At 44.2% G+C, this 24,857-nt stretch overlaps 2 protein-coding genes across 3 annotated transcripts in view; one reads left to right on the top strand and one right to left on the bottom strand.

The window, feature by feature from the left end:
* TIE1 (tyrosine kinase with immunoglobulin like and EGF like domains 1) overlaps positions 1-16,865 on the bottom strand; it is a 44,701-nt gene extending 27,836 nt beyond the window's left edge. The window contains exons 1-3 of one of the 2 annotated variants that reach the window (XM_083510778.1): positions 16,731-16,865; positions 3,924-4,099; positions 3,631-3,734 (exon numbers count right to left, since the gene is read on the bottom strand). The gene's annotated coding sequence lies outside the window, so the exon portion shown is untranslated. The remainder of the gene's footprint in view (positions 1-3,630; positions 3,735-3,923; positions 4,100-16,730) is intronic. The other variant, XM_083510780.1, reaches the window with a different exon arrangement.
* Positions 12,109-24,599, top strand: LOC310710182 (type III endosome membrane protein TEMP). The gene is made up of 5 exons (XM_083510801.1): positions 12,109-12,147; positions 16,799-16,899; positions 18,188-18,695; positions 20,209-20,352; positions 21,970-24,599. Exons 2-5 carry the CDS (start codon positions 16,813-16,815, stop codon positions 22,359-22,361), a joined length of 1,131 nt encoding a protein of 376 aa, XP_083366927.1. The 5' UTR covers positions 12,109-12,147; positions 16,799-16,812; the 3' UTR covers positions 22,362-24,599.
* The last annotated feature ends 258 nt before the right edge of the window (positions 24,600-24,857 follow it).

Genomic DNA, 24,857 nt, shown 5'->3' with positions numbered 1-24,857 from the left:
AGAGATGTGTCTGGTAACTTCACTACACAGCTTTCTGCAAATGCTGAAGACATGCCTTTGAAACCTGTGATGTTTCTGTGACTAATTTTTTTAACTTTCAAAAATACTGAATTTTAAGTTATTGTAACCCATTCTGGGACCTGCTGGTTAAGGGCAGATAAATCATCATCATCATCCCATCCTTCCTCCTGAAGGAGGTCCAAGGTAGCAATAGCAAATTATTAAAAAAAAAATCTCTAAAAATATTTAAAACATATATCACCACAGTCTGGAAACACTGCTCCAGATGACCTTGGGTTCAAGTAAAGCAGTAACTGAAATTAATATGACCACCTATGTTCCATACTGTGAGTTCAGCAACACACTGGTGGGAAAAGTCAGACTGCATCCTTTTCTTTGGGCTGATGGAAACAAAATGGAAGGGTGGGGCAATGAATGGCACCCAGTGAAACATCATCACACATGTAAAAAAATATATATGTGGTAACATATGATTCTATATTGAATTTTATTCCCTTATTGGATTAGTCACAGATCAGTAAAATCTGGATTTCACAGGGGGAGGGAAGTGAGGGTTACTACTTGGGTGAGGGTGCTATTGTGTGGATGCAGCACACATACAAAATAGAAATGAGCCCATTATTTGGTAAATATCCCCATTTATAATTGAAGCTTTGTGGGCAAACCTACTAGACCTGTAATCTTGTGAAATAATATTGAGCTTAACTTTCCCCTTTTGTGACCTGTAGTTCTGCTTTTGTTTAACCCTTACACATGTGACATGACTGCTTCAGGCTGTTCTCAAAGCTGCACATATACACAGATCACAACATGTGAAATGGTGCATGAATGCAGCTGGATTCATGTATGTGTTCATGAAAAATGGGATGAAGCTTTGTTTGCACGTGTGTCCTGGGGCTGGTAAAACGCTACATGGAGCCTAAACATGGTTGCTTGCATTTACAGGGTTGAGGAAGGGTTACTTCCTTATGTTTACCCTCCTAGTGCACAATGTTGCTCTGTGGGACCCCTTTTTTGTTAGTCTATACAGGATTAAGTTTGGGCCAGGAGGGTGGGAGGAGCTAGACAGAGAACAATAGCAGTCGCCTGTTTGGGTAAATAAATACGCTTAGGAGGAAGTCCAATGCTGCTGCCAAACCACCTTTCCTTAGCCAATTTCTACCCACCTTCCACCTCCTCACTTAAAATGCCCATGAATCAGCAACACAGTCAGGGACACAGCTTATTTCAAGTGTTGCCCAGAAGATGTGTCCCACTCTGGGTTACACAATGTTAATGTACATGGATGCAGAATTGCAAATATGCTAATATAACCTACTGACTTCAGTTTTCAAAAGTTCTGGAAGCAAGCACCAATTCACGTGTTCCTACAGTAAAATCAGAAATTGCACGAATCCCATCACGTACATTCTCGTGTGTGGTGAACTCACATGGAAGGGTTTATGTGCCGAGGAACTGTGAAACATGTGAAGTGCTCCACGTTGCATTGCATCATGTGCACAGTGCCTCAGGGCTGACGTCCCAGACACTTTCTTAGAGTTGGCTGTGAAACCTAGCTCTTGAGTCTAGGCTGAGAAGCGTGACCATAGCTCAGAACAATTCCCACACAAAATTTAAGGCCACTTGGAAGAAAGGGAGAAGGGGCTAGGAGGCCTGACAGAAAGTCTGAGAGCACTCTTTATCCTGCTGATAATCTAAAGCAAGCCGGGCCAGGAAGAGGAAAGCCATTCACTGTTTCCGACTATTGACATGGAGCTCAGGAAAGCGGGTACCCCTGCAGAGCACTGGGTGGGTGAATTACAGCAGGCCTGGACTCCCTCTCATCAGAGCCAGTGTTGCCAGCTGCCTGGGGAGGAGTGCCAAAACAACTCAGCTGAACTCCCTGCATGGGGCATAGCACCACACTCTTTAAAGAATGGGCCACATGACCAAGAGAAATAAGCAACTAAAACAAACAGCGAGAGAGACAGTACCTAACATGAGGCACATTCCAGCAGTGGCATAAGAAGGGGGGTGCACTGGGTGCGGTCCGCCCCAGGTGTAATCACTGAGGGGGGTGACAAAATGGCAAAAATATGTGTTTTTAAAATAAAATTTTAAAAACTGGGCTCACGACTTTTGGGGAAAAATAACTCCCGCACCCACCTCTTCCTACGCCACTGGTAGCTAGGTGAGGCAGGGGGCACTGGGTGCCACACCGTGGGGCCTGCAGTGTGCGTGAGCCATGCATCTCTCCTGAAGGGGAAGCAGTGGGCAGACTGCCTGCAAACACTGCGCTGCTTTTTCGAGTAGCACAGGGCTTGTGCCTGTCCACTGCACCCTACGGCTGAGGAGGAGCCTGCAGAGAGGCTCCAAGCAGCGCGCCCTGCCTTGGCTCGCCCCGCCGCCATGGGCAGCTCGCCGCACCCCTGGCTGCAGGATGCACGCGCCACACCGGGCACCCAAGTGGCTAGCTACGCCACTGCACCCCAGTGCAAGATTACCTGGGGAATAAATGCCATAGGGTTGTTGCAGTGGGCATAGTGGGCATAAACATGTAGCCTAAGTAGCATTTGAAAGTTAGAAGGTATTTAGTTAAAACAGAAACCCTTAGGTTCAAAGCAGGAGGACTGGGATTGAGGGTATTTCCAGATGGGAAGTGTCAGTGAGATATTGCAAACAGGTTTCTGGCAACTGTTTTGTTTTTTGTTTTGACATTAGAATTTGTCTAGAAGGGGTAAATCCACATGAAATGGGGAAAGAAATACAGTCTGGCATTTTGAGGCCAACAGTATGTGGATTCTAAGGATTGCTTGGGAAATTGTATATATTAGTCTAAACTTCATCCAAAAATGTGTTTATTAGAATAAATTTGTTTAAAAGTGCTGGAAAACTTTTATAACTTTTTTTCATTGAAAATTGCAGTGGAAATGTGGAGTAGTGAATTTAAGCCTGGAAAAATAGCAACTGAGAGAAACAAATTTGACATTCTTCATCCCAAGATGACACTGCAGAAAACTTGCATGCATGGGGAGCACTGATCCCCCAACAAGTCCCTGTCTGGAAGAAGCACCTTCAGCCTCTGAACAATTCAAGATGAGGTTTTTTAGAACAAAAAAGACAGTATAAACAGGAACTATGATAACTAATTTGTCTAAACTTGCTGATGTGATCAAAATAATAACTCCTTCCCTGAAACAAAAAATGTCAACAACACACAGGAAAAAACATCAGGAAATACATAGAAACTGGATTGCAATGGATTTTTTTGCCCTTCCAAGTAGATGAGATGCTAAAGATAAGTAATTAATCTTAATGAGTAAGCAAGATTATTATGTTCGCGGAACTGGAGATCAATACAGAAAGCACACCAGATGAGGTGCAGGTTCATGTCAAATCTGATAGTATTTGGTGGATGATAAAAGAACCATCTTAAAAAAAAAAGCAGCATCTTTAAATACCTCAAAACTGGAGAAGGAGGCACATGCACCATGTGTCATGGGTTGGTATTGTTAGGCACCTGAGGTCTACACCCCAACAGGGAACCCACTGGCATCCCATGGAGACCCCTAGCTCTACTCCCCTTCATACTTCCTATTGCTGCTGCCTGTTCAATCTGCCTTCACTTACCTTCTTCCTATGTGCGTTTGTGTGGATTGGGTCCAATGGGAGAGAGCAAGTAAATGGGTGGTGCCAACAGCATTAAGGAAGAGGTGGTCCTGTTACATTCCAGTCTAGGAAGATGTGAAAAAAATCAAATGTTTACTTTCTTACAGAACTATTCAAAAGTCTTAGAACACCTTCTCTACTACCCCCCGAGTCCCCAAAGTTCTACCTGGTTTTCACTGAAAGGGGAAATAACATATCAACAAACATGTTAACTAACAAATCTTAGATTAAGGTAACTTTCAATCTCAGATTACCTTTCACAGGCCCACTCAGGGAGGCAGTGCACTGAAGGCATCTTGCCTAAGGAAACCCCAAAACTTGGGGCCAGCGCCGCAAATAAATTTAAACGAGTTCATTGCATTACCATACACTGCAGAAGTTGGTGGACAGATTCCATCTGAAGCTTTTTCTGTGAGGGCATCTGGAGATGCTAAATACAAGCAACAGGAGATTTTGTTCAAGTCCAGGGTAATTGACAAATCAGTTAAAGATTAACAAGTTCAAACAATATACATCCAAATTATTAAATAACTCAAATGCGAAATTCATCTTCTAACAAAAAGATGGGACATGCCACTAAAATTGACATTCCTATAAGAAAAGAGGAAGGTGGTCACAGCGGCGTAGCGTGGGTTGTCAGCACCCGGGGCAAGGCAAGTAATTTGCGCCCCCTAACCCGGGGCAAGGCAAGTAATTTGCGTCCCCTAACCCCTAACCTGCCGCCGCTGCCAGCTTCTTGCTGCTGCCTGGGCTGGTCTGATGTGGTTCTCTCCCGCGCTCAGCGCTGTGCTGGGCGGCCGCTGCACTGTCCCTCCCCCAGATAGTCCCTCACTCTCTCTCCGCACCACAAGCCTGGCACCCACCCCCTCCACAGTGGGCGGCGACCCAGCGGCTCGGATCGGATTCGCATAGCCAGCACTGCAGTGAGAGAGAGTGAGTGAGTGAGCCAGGTAGGGGCGGAGAGCTGCGAGTGCGAGCGCGCCCCCCAAGATGTTGCGCCTGGTGCGGCCGGCCCCCCTGCACCCCCCACGCTACGCCACTGGGTGGTCAAACTAACACCAATGTTTTAAAATGGGCAGAGGGGGAAGGACAGAAAATATTTAAGCCTCTTAGCCTAACATTTGTTTTAGGTAAACTGGAATAAGGCACTGTTAGATGATTAAATATCTAGAAGAACAAATCATAGTAGATGAATTAAGAAAATCATAAATATGAGGAAAAATGAGGACAATTGAAAACCTTCTAAGAGCTCCTGCAGGCAATCTATTTATTGAGCATTTACCCTGAATTGATTGTGGGGTGTTTACACAACTTTTCAATGCATCTCCACATTACTTTCCTAGCCATAAAAATAATTTCTTTTTAAAAGTTGATTTGTTGTGCTAGGGCAACAGATCACATTAAACCTAAATTTTCATGTATGCATTTGATTTCATCCTGCAGAGTACTGCCAGTCTGGAGATGTTCTGAATGGCCACTTCCCTAGCAGGCAGGCAAAGCTATTCTTCCCCTCTCTCTCCTTGACACCTTATCTCTGATACTGAATTAAATTGTTTCTCTAGGTAAGGTGCCTGCAAATTAACCACCCATTTAGCTTATATAATGACAGTTTTAGTTTGCCTCATTTATTTCCTGCCTTCAGGGGTGTTGAGTTTTTTTTTGTAAATGGGACTTAATACGAATGTTCACTAACTGAGAAGTTATTTTATTTTCTGAGTAATATCTTATCTACAATATGTGAATAATCTGATTGGAACTTCCCTCCTGGGTTAATATGGGCTTCGGGGTGGGAATTATTTTTGTCAGGATGGGGAAAGCGTAAAAGCACCCTTCCCTACTCTTCTAATACTGTTCAGGGGTACGGGACCTCAGCAGGTATTTAAGCATGAAAAACTGTGCACATTAATTGCTTTGACACAATTAACATCATGTGGAGTTCAGCCCAAAGTTTCACTGAAATAGAAATGGGTATCAGAAGTGATACTTAGACCAGCCTCAGGCTTGGGGTCTGTCTTGCCCTCTGGACTCATCCCAGACCACACCTCTCATCCGCTCTGCTTCATGCCCACCTTGAATGTTTTGCTTTCCTGCAATGTGTCCTTGAACTCTAATGTGTGTTTTGCATTTACACTTATGCGTAACCAACAGTACAGGAGAGGCTCAGGGTCATTTTTTTAATGTCATGTGCAAAAAATGCTCAAAACAGTCAGCAGAACAGGCACCTGCTGGGTTAATCCCTTAATAAGCACCACTCCTCTCTTTCCCTTTGGAGAACACTTCTGTGTAAACATAGGGGCAGCTGCCTTGAAAATATAGTTTTGAAAAACCTGCTTGCAGTCTGACAACAATAGCGGCAAAGGCAGGAACTGACCTCTCCTTGACCTAAGTCTAGATTAAGACACAGAAGGAATCTCAGGGTCTCTCTGGCAGAGTACACACATTTGCCTACGTATTTGAAGGCAAAACTCCAAGGAATAAATGAACAGGAATTGCTTCTCATCATCAAGAAGGCTGCTGCTATAATAACAAAGCAGAAACTGAAATATCTTGCTTGGCTGGTTATTATGAACTGTGTATAGTCACAAAAGCCACATAATGGAGAGGAACTACAAACGGTGCAGTGGGAAGGGAGGAGGGAGGCTTGTTGAAGCAGGCAGTTTTTGCTTTTCTCCAGGTTGTAAAATTTTTAGCCATTCCCCACAAAGCCAGATTGATGGGTGCTTCCAGATAGGAGTTTATTGTGAGATTGGTGCTGAAATTGGTGTTGCTCATGTTTTCACACACACCCCCTCCTAGAGCCACATACCATCCTCAAAATGCTAGCTTGTACTTTTAAAACCTTTGATCCAGATTTCTGTTTGCCATGGAAAACCCAATAAATAAAAATAACCCATTAAAATCTGCACTCACTGCCGCTGCTGCTGAATACCACCAGCACGCTTTTTTGATGTGTGGCTTGTCACATGTGCAGTGACATTTTGATGGGTAGTCCCTATCCCCACATGCAGCGCCAGCTAGATCAGGGTGGCAGTGTGGAGCTGGCCTCCCTGCAGCGATGCCACTACCATACACTAGATAGGGACGAGAGGTGGTGGTGGTGAGGGCGGGGGAGTGTTCCTATAGTGTGCCCATGCTGCTCTGAACTCAGCTCCACCCTACAGCATCTTTCCAGCCCTGGTAAGTGGCAGTGATGCTGCTGCCAGAAGGCCACTACTGAAGTCCAGGGCACCCTACCAGCACCCCCAACCACATTCCTACTTCAGTTTGCTCCTGAGCACACACTAGCCATTTTGTTTCTGGTGGCCCAGACAAAATGAGCGTTTCCAGCAACTGCTGCATGCTGAAAGTACTCCTGAAATATAAACCTAGTTTGTAGGAGTTATCCCCATGCAGTACATGTGAGTGATTATATCATAGATTATAAGTGCAGTATATACACTGGTCTTTTCTTTTTAAAGAAATTAATACAGAAATATTGCACAAAACATCTTTCTTATTCATGTGCAAGCTTAAGTCAGGCAAATACCACTATGGTACAGGTATTAATAAAAGAACAACACCCTGCCTCCATTCTGCCCATTGTGAAACATGATAACAAAGTTTGGTATAACTTTCTCTTGCACTCTTCATACTTCCTGGGAATTATTTAAGGGTGTGTGTCTAAAGGTACAGGAATACCTTTGCGTGTGCCTAGAACAGAAGAAGGCAATGGAGAGCAGGGGAAACCCCTGGAGACATTCCATCAGCCTTCACCCACTCGTGTGGATGGCAAGTGGTAGAATAGCAACCCACATCCATGACTGAAAAATGGGAATGGGTGGAAGCCAACATGCCAAATGTTCACATAAAAGAAATGGATCTGAATGATACGTTTACAATATAATATGCAGGGAGTTGGACTAGATGACCCTTGGGGTTCCTTCCAACTATGCAATTCTATGATTCTAGAAGAACCCTTATAGGCCCAAACTATCACAGCTGCACTCTTTAATGGAGTGTTGGATACCGTCCAAGGCAGATCAAGTAGTCCAGTATGGTTATGGATCCCTCCAGTGGTAGAAACTAGAAATGCTGAATGTATATAGTGTTTACATTTCTGGTCTTGTGTGTGCATATCAATGTTTATGCTACAGATTTCACCGTAGTTACTTCTCTCCAGGGAACCCTGTAAACTGATTCTATGAGACGACAAGGTTAGATAAATCAGCTTTCTATGCACCACCCCTCACACTACAACTCCCTAGTTTATAACACTAGTAAACAGGTATGATATTATGATATGTGTATTGGCATTTTTTCTATTAAAACCCCCAAACTCCTTTCCCCCACTTGAATGTTGGGGTGTGGGTGCTTCCAGACAACCTGTTTATTGAGAATGAAGGTTGGTTTGTTTCCAGGCACATTAAATAACACTGGTTATTTAATGAGCATGCATGCTGCTTTGTTTGAGGGGAGGTTAGAAGATATTGTGTAAAAGCACGAGTTATCCAGTGGGCTTCCTTATGTCACTTTATCGCAAAAAGTCTGCTTTTTTGGATAAGATTTGTTGTGCAAGATCAACTTTAATTGTGCAACCTGATAAGTGATTGAATTCCACCTGAATAACGCAACAAGTGAGCATGTTCCTACTCAACCAAATGTTCAACCTATTCAACCAAACGTTTGGAAGGTGAGGGAATTTCTACTGAGTGGGTCATTTATATTGCTGCTGTGCTCTGTGGTTCAAAGTCCCAGAGAATGATGTGAAGAGGTGGCAGCTTAGTTTACTAGGGCAAATGGGGCATGGCCCCAACACCCTCGGTCTGATCTTAGCCTTCCCTTCTCACCCAAGAGGTAGGGCATGAATTTTTATGAATTGAAAATACTTCTGTCCTGCCTTTTGACTGTAGTTTTCAAGATGGCTTACAAAAATTATTTGAAACAATTATCATATCATCGTAAATTAAAGGCCAGTATTAAATCCAGCAAAACACATCCATGAAACACACGCACACAAAACATAACTACAGCCCCAAATCAATCAAGAAAATTAATAAATATTGTTAAATGTCCTGGGTGAATGACCTCCCCACAAACAAATCAGAACAAACACTCAATTAAGAGCAGAATCCTATAACCTCTACATCAGCTTTTGTGCAAGCAAATCAGGATGAATGCTCAATAATGAACAGATTATTTTTACCTAGTGCCTAAAGGACATCAAAGTGGTCATCAGTTAAGTAATGTGAAAAATAAATAATGCAGGAAATGCTTCATCTGTTGAATTTCTGCCACCTATGCAACAGCTAAAAGCATTGGAGCCCTGCCAGCAGCACAACTGACAACCCCAAGCTAAAAGGTAAAGGTAAAGGGACCCCTGACCATTAGGTCCAGTCGTGTCTGACTCTGGGGTTGCGGCGCTCATCTTGCTTTATTGGCCAAGGGATCTGGTGTACAGCTTTCAGGTCATGTGGCCAGCATGACTAAGCCACTTCTGGCGAACCAGAGCAGTGCACGGAAACGCCGTTTACCTTCCCGCCAGAGCGGTACCTATTTATCTACTTGCACTTGATGTGCTTTCGAACTGCTAGGTTGGCAGGACCCCAAGCTAAAAGGCTGCATCAAATAATCTTTGCTCAAAGAATGTAGGGGGTGTGTTTATACAAACAGAGAACAGGAACAGATCCTGGCAAAGGGAAGGCTGGTTTGCATTTGGGAGGAAGCAGAAAGATTGGGGCGGGGAGAATTTTCAGCATATTTCCCTTTTCTAAGAAAGAGTCAGGTGAATCACAACCCTAATAATTCTACATTATTGCTAAGAGGAAGTTAGGAGCTTGGCTGCCAGGTGGCTGCAAGAACATAAAGGGCGCTGACAGGTGCCATTGCCCTCTTCACTTCTTCCTGCTTCTGATAAGGGCAGGAGAAACCTAATATTTTTCCTGTATCCTTTCCAAAGCAGCAGCCAGTCATTCCCACCAATTCTAATTCCTGGCAAACTGATTATATTCCTTGTTCTCCATCACATTTCGAGCTTGCTGTCCTGGGCTCCTTTGGGAGGAAGGGCAGAATAGAAATGTAAGAAAGAAAGAAAGAAAGAAAGAAAGAAAGAAAGAAAGAAAGCCTACCACAGTCATACCTCTGGTTGCGTTCACTTCATGTCGCGGACTTTCGGGTTGTGAACGCGGCAAACCCGGAAGTATACACTGCGCGCACACGCACAGAAGTGATCTGTCCACTTCGCGCAGTGTGCAGAAGCGCTCTATCGCGCTTCTCACATGCACAGTAGCGGCTCTCTATTTACGGACTTTTACTATTTATGATTGCGTTTGTAAGTAGAGGTACCACTGTTATTCTAGTTGGTTTCAGTATGTGTCTTGTGTGTCGTTTGGGGGGGGGGGGTTGATACCTCATCCTTCACCTCAGGCAGTAAAATATCTTGGGCCAGCCCTGAAGTGGTGTGTCCACAATGAAGTGATTCCAAAAACACCAAACATACCGAAATCATGTGGCGTGTCTTAATACCTTCGTTTTCGAACAGCTTAGTTCTTAACGTTTTGGCTCCTGAACGCTCCAAACCCGGAAGTGAGTGTTCCAGTTTGTGAACTATTTTTGGAAGCTGAACGTCTGAAGGGGCTTCCAATTGGCTGCAGGAACTTCCTTCAATCAATCAGAAGCCGTGCTTTGGTTTCCGAATGTTTTGGAAGTCAAACGGACTTTCGGAATGGATTCTGTTCGACTTCCAAGGTACGACTGTACTTAGAAACAACCAGGGTTGCTCATACTTTGTTTTGATGAAGTCCCCTGCAGATTATTCTTTGTCACTCTCCAGCCTGATTTTTAGTCTCATTTCTGGTGTGTGGTTTAAATTAATAATAAACAATTTCTGTTAATTCCCAGAAACACAGTGACAGAAAAATTCAATAACCAACTTGAATGTCATGATTTTGTGGGGCTTTTTTCTTTTTTAAAAATAAAATACATTAAAAATGTAAAAAAATGAAAGAAAGAAACAACCCTCCATTTTGTACTGGAGGTTCTTTTCCGAGAACTATAGAACAGGCTGCTTCTGCCACTGGCCTGGCAAAATACTAAAGATAAAAACATGGAAAGCAGTTATACAATAAGGGACAACAGGGTAGTTTTAACAGAACCAGAGAACACTCACAGTAAATTGTACTATTGTTAATTAAGGGAACCCGTTTCCTCTCAGACAGCTGGAGAAGCCACCACATCCCTAGACCAGGGGATCCAGCCACAAAGTAATTCCCCACCCATTCCTAATGACACTCTGTGGTCAGCTATTTTGTGAGTGCTCTGTGAACCCTTACAGAGAACACTTCACCCTTGGGGACCGCAGAGGGCAGAGCAAAAGGTGTGAGAGGAATTAAGGGAATGTGCTTCTTGCAACCAGCCTGGGCGGTTCATTTTTTCCTCAAATCCCCACAGCATATAAGACAGGGTGGAGTGTGTTTTATGCTTCCCTTCTTCCACAAAAGTTGGCTCTCCTTTGCACACTGTTTCCTGTTCTCTGCCAGACGGCAGCAGCTTCCTCTACAGCTGGTCTAAAATGGTAGCACTAAAGCAGAAAGCAGGAGCGGGCTATGGGGTGGGGAGAGGAGAGGTTCAACAAAAAAGTCAAATGCTTGGGTGAACTGTACTTTCCCACCGATATGGCTGTGTTAACACAAACTAGTATAGATGGAACACAGTTGGATGTACACAAAGAAAAAGCACAATACCTTCAGGGTGGAATTCTGCTTGCAGATCACCGTGAAATAGCAACATTTGTTTGTAGTGTTAACCCTGCCTGCCGGAAAACCTCCATGGTGTTCAATGGACAGGGCACCTATTTGATATTTTATTATAAGCATGAACAACCTAGGAGACCCTCACAAGATGTGCAATCTGAATCACACAAGTACAACACAAAAGACATAGGAAGCTTCCAAATACAGAGTCCAGAATATTGAGCCACCTGCCTCAGTATTACCTCTACTGATTGGCAGTAGCTTTCCAGGGTTTCAGGCAATGCGTCTTTGCCAGCCCTACATGCTTGGGTTTGCATCTGAGGGATTCTGCATGCAAAACATACAATCCACCACTGAGCTATAGCCCTTCCAGGAATACTGGCCTCTTCCACACAGAAATACCCTTTGTATATCCTTCAGGATTAATGTGTCATTCAGAATTAATGCAGGCATCCATGTAAACAGTTGTACAAGTTTGCACATGACCTTTATGACTTTGTTTCTTGATCTGTGGGCAAACAGTGCCTACTGGGCACCTCCCTTCCTCCTGTCCTAGGACCAGAGCCTTATTTTGGATCCTACCATGCCCCAAAGACAAGAGGTGCCGATTCCAGTTAATATGTAACTGGCTTCCTTTACCTTTCACCTTTTTCACATTCACCCTCCATTTTCTTCAGCACCTGCCACTCCCACAGTATACTGACCCAGGAAGAGAGAGAGAGCACACACGCAAACTGGCACAATTCCTGAGGTAAATTATTTTTCTGCCTGCAGGGAATATTTGGGGAAGAGTGAGAACCTGGCAAAGGGAGTAAACATTTTAAATTGCAGTAACTCTCCCTCGTGGCAGGACTCCCTGTGCTGTTTTGGTGTGGGGGTTCTCGCCTGACTCTGGCAGTGCCAAATTGTCTGTGTGGAGGCAGGCGTGAAGTCGCCTTGGGCGTGGTTCAGAATTCAAACGCCAGTCTTCCTCCTTTTTTAGCACAAGGTAAGCAATAATATGCTTCTGAGATTTTGTATGCCTTGGATACAACAGTGTGAACAACTGCTGTTCTCGCCGTGTGTAAATGCAGCCTGCAGAATGAGTGCAGGAATCTAGTCCTGAAAGTTTGGCTGTCTTACAAAGGGCACCTATTAGAATCGGCACAACTGCTGTATCTGTCTAGGCTCTTCTCTTCATTCATTATGATTGCTTTGCTAGTCTTTGAGCTCAGATGCTTGCCATCTGTCCTGTTTCTGTACGCTACTTGATTTCCCCGTTTCCTGTTCAGGTCTCTGGCACTTGGCCATTCTCCGTTCCAACCTCAATGTGATCTTTCAATGTTCTACTATTCTTTTTAAGGGCAGAGGGTGCCTCCAGGCTGTTAGTATTTTGCAGGAGGTATTGAAGTGCATTCTCAGACTTTAGGGTCTTGTGCACATTTGAGTATTATTTAGCTGTTCGCTTGCTTACAGTCCTGTCCAGTTGGAATTAGACTGGTTCACACCTGCACATACTTGAATTTGTGTATCAGGAGTAATTTCAGCCTTTCCCTTTCATACCCTTTTGTGTGTGTCCCTGCCTTCTAATTTGTTGATTCCATTATATGCCGCTTAAGTATTAACAGGGCATGCACACAGATAATTTTTTGTGCAATTTGTGGTTTTGAAAAATTTCCCTGCCCAAGTAGTGTGCAGACACACACAGTCAGGCAGTTGACGTGTTCCTGAGCAGTGGCTATGCTCCTGAGGCGCTCTTATTAGCTTGCTGGGAAAGAAATGAAAAAAATTGTAAATTCTCAGTGCACTTTTCCGATTGCTGACAAATATATCTGGTGTAGAATTTTTTAATGTAGTCTGTGCAGTTTTGTGGTTTGTGCAAATCTGGGGGACCAAAAGGGGTGAAAATAATCCATTCAGGAGTGCACTGGAAATAGTTATGAGGACAGCTGGGAAAGAAATGTACGTACTGAGGAAGTAGTAGGCATGGACAGGCGAGCAACAGAAAGTGACAACTGACTCACTCACCCCCCAAACACAGAAAAATACTTTATGTGACCCCAAGTGAATTCTCCCTATATTGAGTAAACCTGGATTTACCAGTGGGGGTGGTGGGGGTGCATCAAGTTGTGTGTTGTAAGGTCATACTGTTGTAAACAAAAATTGCCCTTTTCCCTTATGGGGTATCCAAGAGCCCATATAGAGTCCTTACATAGGTTCCCTATTGGTAGGAGAGAGTAACAGAGGCCAACCAGAGACTATTGAGAAGCAAAGCAGCTAGTAAGCTTGATCTTTATTGATCTGTTGCAACAGGGTGCTCCCTTCACACGCAGGAAAGGAGGAGGACCCAGAAAAATGGTGTGCAAAGCCTTATAAAGACTTTTGAAATTCACATCCTGTAGATCAAGACCACCCCCAGAAACATCATACATACATCACAGAAGGGGTGTAACCTAAGACCACCCCTCAGATACATCACACCTACATCACAAAAAAGGCGGTCCAAAATAAAAATTTTAATATTGTTTTTCTCCTGCTTTTGTTTATCTCCTGTCTGGCAGGTTACTTGATTGGATTTCCTGGGTAGCCTGGCCAGTCTTTTGTAATGATAAATACTTAGTTCCTGGGCCAGGTCACAGGCTCACACCCTATTCAAACACAGACAGGATTTGTGAAGGGAAAGACAATGGGGAGGCTTTTCCATTTTGACCTTTGCAGAGAAAAGATTTGGTCATTTTAGGAATCAAAATGGTTCCAGGTTGGCCTTCCTGTGCTGATCTATGTATGTGCTTGGTTGGTACACTTATGAACATTACCATATATCCAAGACCATAAAATTCCTATTACAATACACAAATTAAATGGGAATGCGAAAGGCTGCAAACACACAGTAAGCTCCAGCATGCACAAGCTGTTTGTGCAATTCAAGTGCTCTGTTGCCCTTGCACAACAAATCCGCTTTAAAAAACAACAGACCTCTTGAAATTTGAAAAGTGATGATTAGGAAAGAGTGGGATAAATGAATGATTAACAAGATGTGTGAACATCTCACAAGCAAATCAAAATGACTGCTCATTGTCATATAATCACTCAATAACAAGTCAGAATGAATGCTCAACAAAGACCAGACTACCGTGTAAGCTTTGTGCAAACAAATCAGAGTGAATGTTGAACAAGCACTTTATCTGGAGGAACTCAAAGCTCATGGCTTTTAGATCTTTTATTCATTTTGTACTTCTTCCTTCAGTTTTCCTCTCCAACCTGATGTCTTGGCTTTAACTATGATTCTAATCCGTTAGAATGGACTCCTGATACCAAATTAGTTTCTGAAGGCCTCCCTGCCAATTTGGATACAATAAAGGAACTGGAGGCCCCTCGACTGTCCTCGGGTCCAGTATTGGACCACTTTGACCGGATATCTCCAGCCGATGTGGACAGATTCCTCCAAGCTGGAAAGCCCACCACCTGTCCTCTGGACCCGTGCCCGTCATGGCTGATTAGAGCGTGTCCAGACGAGGTGCGGGCCCCCCTGGGGGATATCATCAATTTGTCCCTTGGCACCGGGATATTCCCAGGGGAACTGAAGGAGGCGGTGGTGCGTCCGCTCTTAAAGAAAACATCGTTAGATCCCTTAGATCTATCCAATTACCGCCCGGTATCGAATCTTCCATTCCTGGGTAAGGTGATTGAGAGAGCGGTTGCTGAACAGCTTGGTAGGTTTCTGGATGAAACATCTGCTTTGGATCCATTCCAGTCCAGCTTCCGTGCTGGTCATGGGACCGAGACGGCTCTGGTCGCCCTAACAGATGATCTCCGCAGGCAGCTGGATCGAGGCGGGTCGGGGCTGCTGATTCTTCTAGATCTGTCAGCAGCCTTTGACATGGTCGATCACGAACTCCTGGACCACCGCCTTGCCGACGTGGGGATCCAGGGCACAGTCCTTCAATGGCTGCGCTCGTTTCTCTCTGATCGGGGACAGAGGGTGGCGCTTGGGGGGGAATTGTCATCGCGTCACTCCTTGGTGTGTGGAGTGCCTCAGGGTGCGATTCTCTCCCCGATGCTTTTTAACATCTTTATGCGCCCCCTCGCCCAGCTTGTCCGGAGTTTTGGGCTGGGTTGCCATCAGTATGCTGATGACACCCAACTCTATCTGTTGATGGATGGCCATCCTAACTCGGCCCCAGACACACTGACCAGATGTCTGGAAGCTGTGACTGGATGGTTACGTGGGAGCCGGTTGAAGTTAAATCCTTCGAAGACAGAGGTCCTCTGGCTGGGGCGGGACGATATGGGATCGAGGGGGCAACTCCCATCTCTTGCGGGGGTGCAATTGGTGCCAGCACCGTCCGTTAAGAGTTTGGGTGTAATCTTCGATACCTCCCTTTCTATGGAGGCGCAGATTACAGCTATAACAAAGGCGGCATTTTTCCATCTCCGCCAAGCTAAGCAGTTGGCCCCTTATCTCTCTCGCCCTGACCTAGCCACTGTGATCCATGCGACGGTCACCTCCAGACTGGATTATTGTAACTCGCTCTACGTGGGGCTGCCCTTGAGACTGACCCAGAAACTCCAGCGGGTGCAGAATGCTGCAGCGAGACTCCTTACAGGGTCTTCGCCGCGGGATCACATTCATCCGGTGCTATACCAGCTGCACTGGCTCCCGGTGGAGTACAGGATCAGGTTTAAGGTGCTGGTTTTAACCTTTAAAGCCCTATACGGCCTAGGACCCTCGTACCTACGGGACCGCCTCTCCTGGTATGCCCCACAGAGAAACCTACGGTCTACAAATAATAACACCCTCAAGGTCCCAGGCCTCAGAGAGGTTAGGCTGGCCTCAACTAGAGCCAGGGCCTTCTCGGCTGCAGCTCCAACCTGGTGGAATGCTCTGTCACAAGAGACTAGGGCCCTGCGGGATCTGACATCTTTCCACAGGGCCTGCAAGACAGAGTTGTTCCGCCAAGCTTTTGGTCAGGGCGCAGCCTGACTCCCTCCTCTGGCAACCTGCACAGAATTTTGTTTAATCGGTTGCCATCAATTTGATTTTAACTAATTTTTATAATGAAATATTTTTAGAATGTGTTATTATTTGATTGTTATTTGATTGTTGTTAGCCGCCCTGAGCCCGGCTCAGCTGGGGAGGGCGGGATATAAATAAAATTTATTATTATTATTATTATTATTATTATTATATTGCAAAGTCCACCCATACAGTTCATTTCCCCACGTTAACTGCAATACAAAGGAATCTGCATTCACAGCCACGGAGTTGAAAGGCACCAGCATTTCTTAATGATAGAGAAGCACCCTGGAAATTGCTGTGCCATATCCATCCTACCCACATCACCCACTTCTTACCATGGAGAAGGTCTCCAGGATTCTTGTGTCACCAACTGTGCCTTGGCATTCCTCCCTTTCTTTTACAGCTTCCTGAAGCAAAATGAAAGATGCCTGGTATTTCTGGGTCTCCAGCATGCTCTGGGTATGGACTGTTGCATCAGGACATCCCTGCAATATTGACAAGCAGGTAAGCAAGATATCCATCTGTATATAGTGAAGAATAATCTGGAAATTCTGCATCCTGGAAGATCTTGATCAGTTTATCTGATTAAAGGTTGGCTGTATGTGATAATCTCCAGATTTTTCAGTTCCACTTCCCACTTTTTTAAAAAAGTTATGCATTCTAATAACATTCACAATTAAAGCATACACTATTGTAAAAAGTAAAGCTAAAGGTACCCCTGCCCATACAGGCCAGTCGTGTCCGACTGTAGGGTTGCGTGCTCATCTCGCTCTAGAGGCCGTGAGCCGGCGCCATCCGAAGACACTTCCGGGTCACGTGGCCAGCGTGACGAAGTTGCAGCTGGCGAGCCAGCACCAGCGCAGCACACGGAAACGCTGTTTACCTTCCCGCTATAAAGCGGTCCCTATTTATCTACTTGCACTTAAGAGTGCTTTTGAACTGCTAGGTGGGCAGGAGCTGGGACTGAATGACGGGAGCTCACCCCGCCGCAGGGATTCGAACCACCGACCATACGATCGGCAAGTCCTACGCACTGAGGTTTTACCCACAGCGCCACCCGCGTCCCTATACACTATTGTACAGAGGCTTATTCTTCCAATGGTTGTTATTTATATACAATAATGAACACTGTCATGAACTGTGTCCTGTAGCGATCCAAGGCTCAGAAGTCAGTGAAAGTGAACTTATTTCCAAGTATGTTTGCACAGGATTGCAATCCTAGTGAAATAACTACTCCAGACATAGCCTGGATTTAACTAAACTGGATCAATATGTGATATAGCTATTCTGCTTTATCAACACTAATCCCCATACTGATCCCTGCTACTCTAAAGGGCAGATTGGGAAGATTAACAGGGTCAAGAGGAGTGCAGCCCAAGTGAAGGGTTGGTATGCATAATCTCTGCGTAATTGATTTTGCCAGTACTCCTTTATGCATTTCAAGTATGTCACTAACATATGTGCGGGAAATGTCAGCTTGCTTCAGCTTTAGAGCACTCTAGTTCAAATTTAACACTTAAAAAAAAAATTACATGAGATGTTGCAACCTGCAAAACATGGTTATTTGCTAACAGTAGCATGCAAAAGCAGCCTTAAATTTGAGCATCTATATACTTGGCAGTCAGTCCCAACCACTTTTAATTGAGGTGAAGGCAAGCTGCAGAAGCTTTTCTGTCACCCAGTAGCTAAATTATTCTTTTAGGGAAAGATCTCAACCCAAACTAAATAATTGATTTGAATGATGATGCTTGAATGTCTTGCGGTTTCATGCCGGTACTATGATTTTTCACAGGGATGGGCAGCCTGCAGTGGAAAGAGCCTTCTCCATGCTCCAAAATCTCTTCCCAGACATATCACCAACCTGGACCTGTCTTTTAACTCATTGATAATGCCCAGACATGGAACATTTCTGAGAAGCTTCCCTTCTCTGCATTCTCTAAACCTCTCCAGCAATACCATTCCTACTCTCTATCCTGGCCTCTTTTGTAACCTGGGTGCTCTCCACCTCTTGGATTTAAGCAGTTGCAGCATTTCCAACATGCACTCAAAGAGCTTCCTGGGCTTGAAAAACCTTCACATACTGCTCCTGAAAAACAATAAACTTCAGTATCTGGAACCCTCTGTGTTTCCGGTCTCTGGAAACCTCATCCATCTGGACCTGCAGGACAATGAGCTGTTATATTCAGCTGAACTTGCTCAGTTACTTGTGCAAAGAATCCACCATGTTGAGCTTCAGGGGAATCCCTGGGTGTACAGTGCCTCCATCACTCCTTCCCAACAGGGACTACAACAAACAGAAGGTGAGTCAAGCAATGGGAAGTGGGTTGTCGAGTGGACAGTACTCAGAAACACGGAGCTCCCGTTACTCAATGTTCAAACCAAAACAAAAAAAAGCAGCAGGTTGAATCCAACTAGAAAGCACTGTGGTTCTCTGGGTATGATAGAAGTTTATAAAAGGGCTAGTTAAAAGAAAAGCAATCCTTCTACCAAGGAAACTGGCAGAGCAGTGGCCTGTCCTCTTCAACCAGGCCACTCGCTTGCCCATATGCAATACTATACTGTATGCCCCTGCTTGAGGCGTATAATGGGAAAACATGCACACAGTCTCTGATAATTGGTTTCTAAATAATAATAATAATAATTTATTATTTATACCCCACCCATCTGGCTGAGTTTCCCCAGCCACTCTGGGCGGCTCCCAATCAAGTGTTAAAAACAATACAGCATTAAATATTAAAAACTTCCCTAACCAGGGCAGCCTTCAGATGTCTTTTAAAGATAGGATAGCTGCTTATTTCCTTCACATCTGAAGGGAGAGTGTTCCACAGGGTGGGCACCACTATCGAGAAGGCCTTCTGTCTGGTTCCCTGTAACCTCACTTCTCGCAATGAGGGAACCGCCAGAAGGCCCTCGGCACTGGATCTCTGTGCCCGGGCTGAACGATGGGGGTGGAGAAGCTCCTTCAGGTATACAGAACCGAGGCCGTTTAGGGCTTTAAAGGTCAGCACCAACACTTTGAATTGTGCTCGGAAACGTACTGGGAGCCAATGCAGATCTCTCAGGACTGGTGTTATGTGGTCCCAGCGGCCGCTCCCAGTCACCAGTCTAGCTGCCGCATTCTGGAGTAATTGCAGTTTCCGGGTCACCTTCAAAGGTAGCCCCACGTAGAACGCATTACTGTAGTCCAAGCAGGAGATAACTAGAGCATGCACCACTCTGCGGGCAGGTAGGGTCTTAGCCTGCATACCAGGTGGAGCTGGTAGACAGCCGCCCTGGACACAGAATTAACCTGCATCTCCATGGACAGCTGTGAATCCAAAATGACTCCCAGGCTGCGCACCTGGTCCCTCAGGGGCACAGTTACCCCATTCAGGACCAGGGAATCCCCCACACCTGCCCGCCCCGTCCCCCAAAAACAGTACTTCTGTCTTGTCCGGATTCAACCTCAATAATAAGATTAAATACTCCTGTAAAAAAAAAGAGGATACAAAATAGAACCAATGGAGGGCAGGTTTTCAGTGTGTCACTGACTACACCTAATAAGATGTGTTTATGACAAACTCTGTGCACAACTGCAGTATTTCTGCTTATATTGAGGGAATAGAGGCTTCGTATCTGACAAAATGAAGATTGAGGAATAATCCCAGGAAGCCAAGTCAATTTAGGCAGTCTCAAACCGGGAGGTGGGCAAAAGGTTTTGCCTCTCATAAAACCACCTATGATTTGTATTATCTCAATGGAATGAACCTAGGATGGAAAATAAACTGTAATCTCTCAGTGTGAATAGACACTAACAGCTTTTGTGTCCTCTAGCTGAGCTGATCCATGATTCACGCCTAGAGCTCCAGACTAAAGAGATTAGAACTCTGGACTATCAGGACCAGGGACACAGAAGAAAAGTGAGGGCCCCTCCGGATGAACATTCAACTACCGGTAACCTGACATCTAAAAATTACAGTAAGTGAAGCAAGACAGGCCACTTCCAAAGTGTCACCATTTTCAGGTGGGACTGAATAACATACCAGCAGATTCAGGTTTTAATTGATGTAACCCACCCTGGAATCTTAGGGTGAAGGGTAGGCAATAACTAAATAAATAAATGCAGGTTGGGAGGTCTTGAACAACAAATGTGCTTCCCCCAAATACTGGACTTTTGTGGTTAGGAAAGTGATGGGAAAATGCACAGGAAAGCATGCCATAACACAGGCTTCCTCAACCTCGGCCCTCCAGATGTTTTGGGCCTACAACTCCCTAGCTAGCAGGACCAGTGGTCAGGGATGATGGGAATTGTAGTCTCAAAACACCTGGAGGGCCGAGGTTGAGGAAGCCTGGCATAACACTTGCTTGACCTAACGACATATAACCTCCTTGCAAACAAAACTGTATGAGTGTTCAAGAAATAGCCAATGTCACCTAACCTCTCAGCAACCTTGGGGCAAACAAATCACGACAAATGCTCAATAAACTGGGGGTCCTTCTGATGAGCTATAACACCCATTTTATAATTTTTGCATTTGATATTTTTTCTCCACCGAATCCCAGAACTATCACTCGCTGGTGTTCCCCTAGGAGAGCCTTCTGTGAGAATGAATGAGAGTCGCAGTCACCAGTGCAAACAGCATGTGTTAGGGAGGCCAATTCCTGCTCGTTTTTTGCTGATCCAGGCATACTGAGATGATTTGGCAGGGCTGAGAGGTATCCCATTCTTATTAAAACCATAAAGGGTAACTCTAAACCCTGGTAATGAAAAATGTTTTTAATGACATGCTTCTTTCTGTGTTTCCTGTTTACCAGCATTGTTGCTCACAACAGTGCTATGTGAAAGCAGGAAATCCTTCCTGATGGTGGTGGTGCTTGCAACAGTCATTTACAAATGAGATAATTAGCTGATTCTAGCGACCAGCTTCCACACAGTTATGAGAAGCTTGCAATGATGATCCCAAGGCAGGCAAAAAAACCTCAAATCAACCCAACCCTAAAAGAGCCAAATCTCTATGAATGCCTTGATCCACAAATGAACAAGGTAGAATTTTAGGCTTTGTTTTGCTCTAGATTAGTTAGCTGGATCTGCAGATTACTCTCAGCAAACTTTCTTCCAGTCACATTGTGCTGTTTTATGTCACTATTGTATTAAGCCAATATTAGATAACCTTGTAGAAGGGAAGGATCAGGAACGGAAGGTCAGTGACAGGCTCCACTGTAGTCCCTGACTCAGTGAATGAAATGCTTGCTATATACTACTCTGTGTTGACATCAATAACTTCCAATTTCAGCTTGATATGCTTAGTCCAGGAATGGGTGCCACTTGCCAGGGAGAGGGGCTCATATCTCCAATGACCTCTGTCGCTGTACTATTTTCATCAAAGAAAGGACATAGGACTATGGTTTCCCCTGTTCACACCTATTAAGAAAAAAGACAGAGGTGTGCCATGCAATTCAATGCATGCTTACTCACTTCAGTGGGATTTATTCCTGAGTAAGTTTTTACATAGGTTTGTAGTCAAATATATTTCCTGAATGAGAACATGGGTAGTGAGTATTTTAACTATACACCAGCTTTCCTTTCCTTTGCAGCCTCTACTACCACACTTCCCCCTGGAAAAGTTGCTCATAGCTGGCCATACTTTGCTGCATTTGTGCTTTCAGCTATCGCCATCTCCATTGTGATTGCGTTGGTTGCTAAATGCAAATTGTTGCAGAGGAACCGTGCTAGCTACAACCATCAACGGCTGCCTGATTCCCGCTCCATTGGAAGCAGCCATGTTGAGGAAGCTGACATGGATGTGGCCTATGGGAGGAACCAAGGCATCCCTAGAGTAGCTGGGTGTCCTGCAGAGGATGATGATGGTTTCATTGAAGATAACTACATTGAACCCAATCAAGGCTTGCAGGAAGAAGAGGAGGAGGAGGAGGAGGAGGTGGCAGAGGAGAAAGAGAATGAATTGGAACCCCATTTCAAACTTTGAGAGGATATTAGGAACCAAGCACCAATTTTTCATATTCTCCAATACCTTATCACTCCATTTTCTAGGAGCTTCCAGTTATCTCATACTTGTTACAGATTCTCCTACCTGCTCTTTGGCTTCAGACCAATATCTGATCTACAACCCTTAGGTTCTTGCTAACAACTATATTTTCCCATTTTCTGTACACTGAGCTGCAATAGTTTCTCAATACATTTCATTTGTGTAATTTGAGGTTATCCATGGATTACCTCCCACATTATTGTGTACTAGACTGCAGGTTTAGGCTATTGAAAGACAGGCAGAATTTTAAAGAACCCAGCCCACTGTGGATGCAGTTTTTAAGTGTAAAAAAAACCAAATTATGTGTTGTTCTTTAAAATCCTAGCACACACTTGATCAAATAAATATTCAAGGTACATGAGGAAAAGCTGCATGTAGTAGAGGTGGGGATAATGGTGAAGAGCAGCTTTTCCCAAACTGATGCCCTCTAGATATTGTTGGACAACTCCTATTGTACCCAAGCTAGTGAAGAGGAAGAGCTGCACTGATCCACAGAAAGAAGCCAGACTAAAAAGTAAAAAGTCCAGACTAGCACGCATCATTACAATGTTTATGCATGGCCTCTCTCTAAAACCAGTGTCAAGTTTCTTAATTTTGTAGTGGTTCCAACGCATTTCAAGATGGAGTGGAAATTGTGATAAGAGCCTTGCTGTGAGATTTTTGAAGATATGTTGCCAACATGTGGGAGAGAGATGTGCCTAAACAACGAAGTTATCTAAGGATAATACAGGAATGTGCTAGGAGGGACACTTGGTTCATTCACATATTGTTTGTGACCAACATTTTTGAGTGTTGCCTGCGATAAGTGAGAAGCCCATGTACAGTGCTGCAGGCAAGCAGCTCTAGGATGCAGCTCTTGCAAACTTTGTAGGAATTAGTTCAAAACAGAAGCAGAATTACAAGGCGCATTGCAGCATCTCACTTTCTGCTGCCACTGGCATCACTCACACCAGCAACACTGCTTGGACTGAGGCAGAGGTGTGTTTTGCTATCTAGGTTTTGTTTCATACCCTGGGCTGCACATTGTACAACCAGTGTATATAATTCCCTTATACAATCTCTTTTATCTGTGTATCAAATGATATTTATGCTTCCAGGTAAGTCATGCACTCTGTGCCTGGAATAATTGAATTGAGAACTGCCCATTACAGTGACTTTAGAAATGTAGCAGCAATCCTTCCTCTTACTATTTTCTCATTATTCTTCCTTCTGATTGTAGTTTTCTTCAACTACCAGTTGATCACTGGTAGTTTCATCAAGTGTTCAGCTTTAGAACCTCTCCTGTTTGATGGAAGATGTTCAGATGGTAGTGCATCATAGGCCCTTCAGATTGTGTGGGCATGTACACCTCTTCCCTGAAGCTGTGCTTCTGTCAATATAGCTTTTTGCCAGTACTGAAACCACAATGATTTCACTACTGGAGAGTCTCCTGTTTTCTCATGTCTGCTATCCTTTTCTGGGGATGATGGCAAGGTTGCTTCCATTGCAGCCAGGAGTTTCTCCTTTCTCCTATGAGAGGGCTTTGTAGCAGGATCAAGCAAAGGAAACAATGGCACATGTTGTAGAATCAGGTATAGCCTCATAAGCTCCAAATCCTATGTTAGTGCAAAACAAAAAATCTTGCCCCATTTGCTGTTTCAGTTCCTTCCTGATATGGCAATGTCAACCCAGTGTTGTTTTGGGTGAACTGAATAAGGCTTTGGATCAGAGAAGGCAATATGTTTCCCAGTGTGTGAACATCACTTTTATTACAGTAACTGTATCAATAAGAAATTGCTCATTTAAGTGATATGAAAGTATTTCTAGGATGAAATACAGGGGAGACTTGAATGGAAATTATCTCCACCAGAATCTGTGCAGTGGTGTGGCTGTTTCATAATTAAATACACTCCAGTGTTTTTAAACAAATGATAATATTGTGAATTTAACCCTGAAAATGGGATCATTTGGGTGTTTATTCTCAAGGTTTATAAGATTGTACACAGTGTTTTCCAAACAAAACAAAACAAAACAAAACAAAACAAAACAAAACACTGAGCTGCACCTTCTCTTTACTTCTCTACAGCAAGGGGATTCTGTGCAAATACCAAGACTCCACATTATGCCTTAATCAGATATTTCAGCTAGTCATGCAGTATTGCCAGAATTATTCATAGCAATAAATGACACCCATTTTTAGCTGTTTTCTCAGTTTGCTCATACTTCTGTCCCTCACTGTATAGTTATGGTTCAGTTTTGCAGCATCACATCAGAAGATGAAGAGGTGCTGGAAGCAACCAGCTTGTGTTCAATACAAAAACTGGGGTATAAACAAAACAAGGCCTGCAGAAGACATCTATAGCAAAATACACAGGCTTCACCCAAAGAAGTCATGAGCTGCAGCTACTTCCAATCCCTGTAAATGTCTACTTCCATCAAGGAAGCAGAAATCTGAAG

Source organism: Podarcis liolepis (assembly GCF_965112155.1).
Source record: "Podarcis liolepis genome assembly, chromosome: 6".
Classification (NCBI taxonomy): domain Eukaryota; kingdom Metazoa; phylum Chordata; class Lepidosauria; order Squamata; family Lacertidae; genus Podarcis; species Podarcis liolepis.
This window is presented reverse-complemented; position numbering and strand designations above follow the sequence as displayed.

What these genes read in the sequence shown, in the direction of transcription:
- LOC310710182 (XM_083510801.1), top strand. Translation starts at nt 16,813, where the DNA reads ATGAAAGATGCCTGGTATTTCTGGGTCTCCAGCATGCTCTGGGTATGG. An exon ending in CCTGCAATATTGACAAGCAG is followed by an intron (nt 16,900 to 18,187) that starts GTAAGCAAGATA and finishes GATTTTTCACAG; the next exon opens with GGATGGGCAGCCTGCAGTGG. An exon ending in GGGACTACAACAAACAGAAG is followed by an intron (nt 18,696 to 20,208) that starts GTGAGTCAAGCA and finishes TGTGTCCTCTAG; the next exon opens with CTGAGCTGATCCATGATTCA.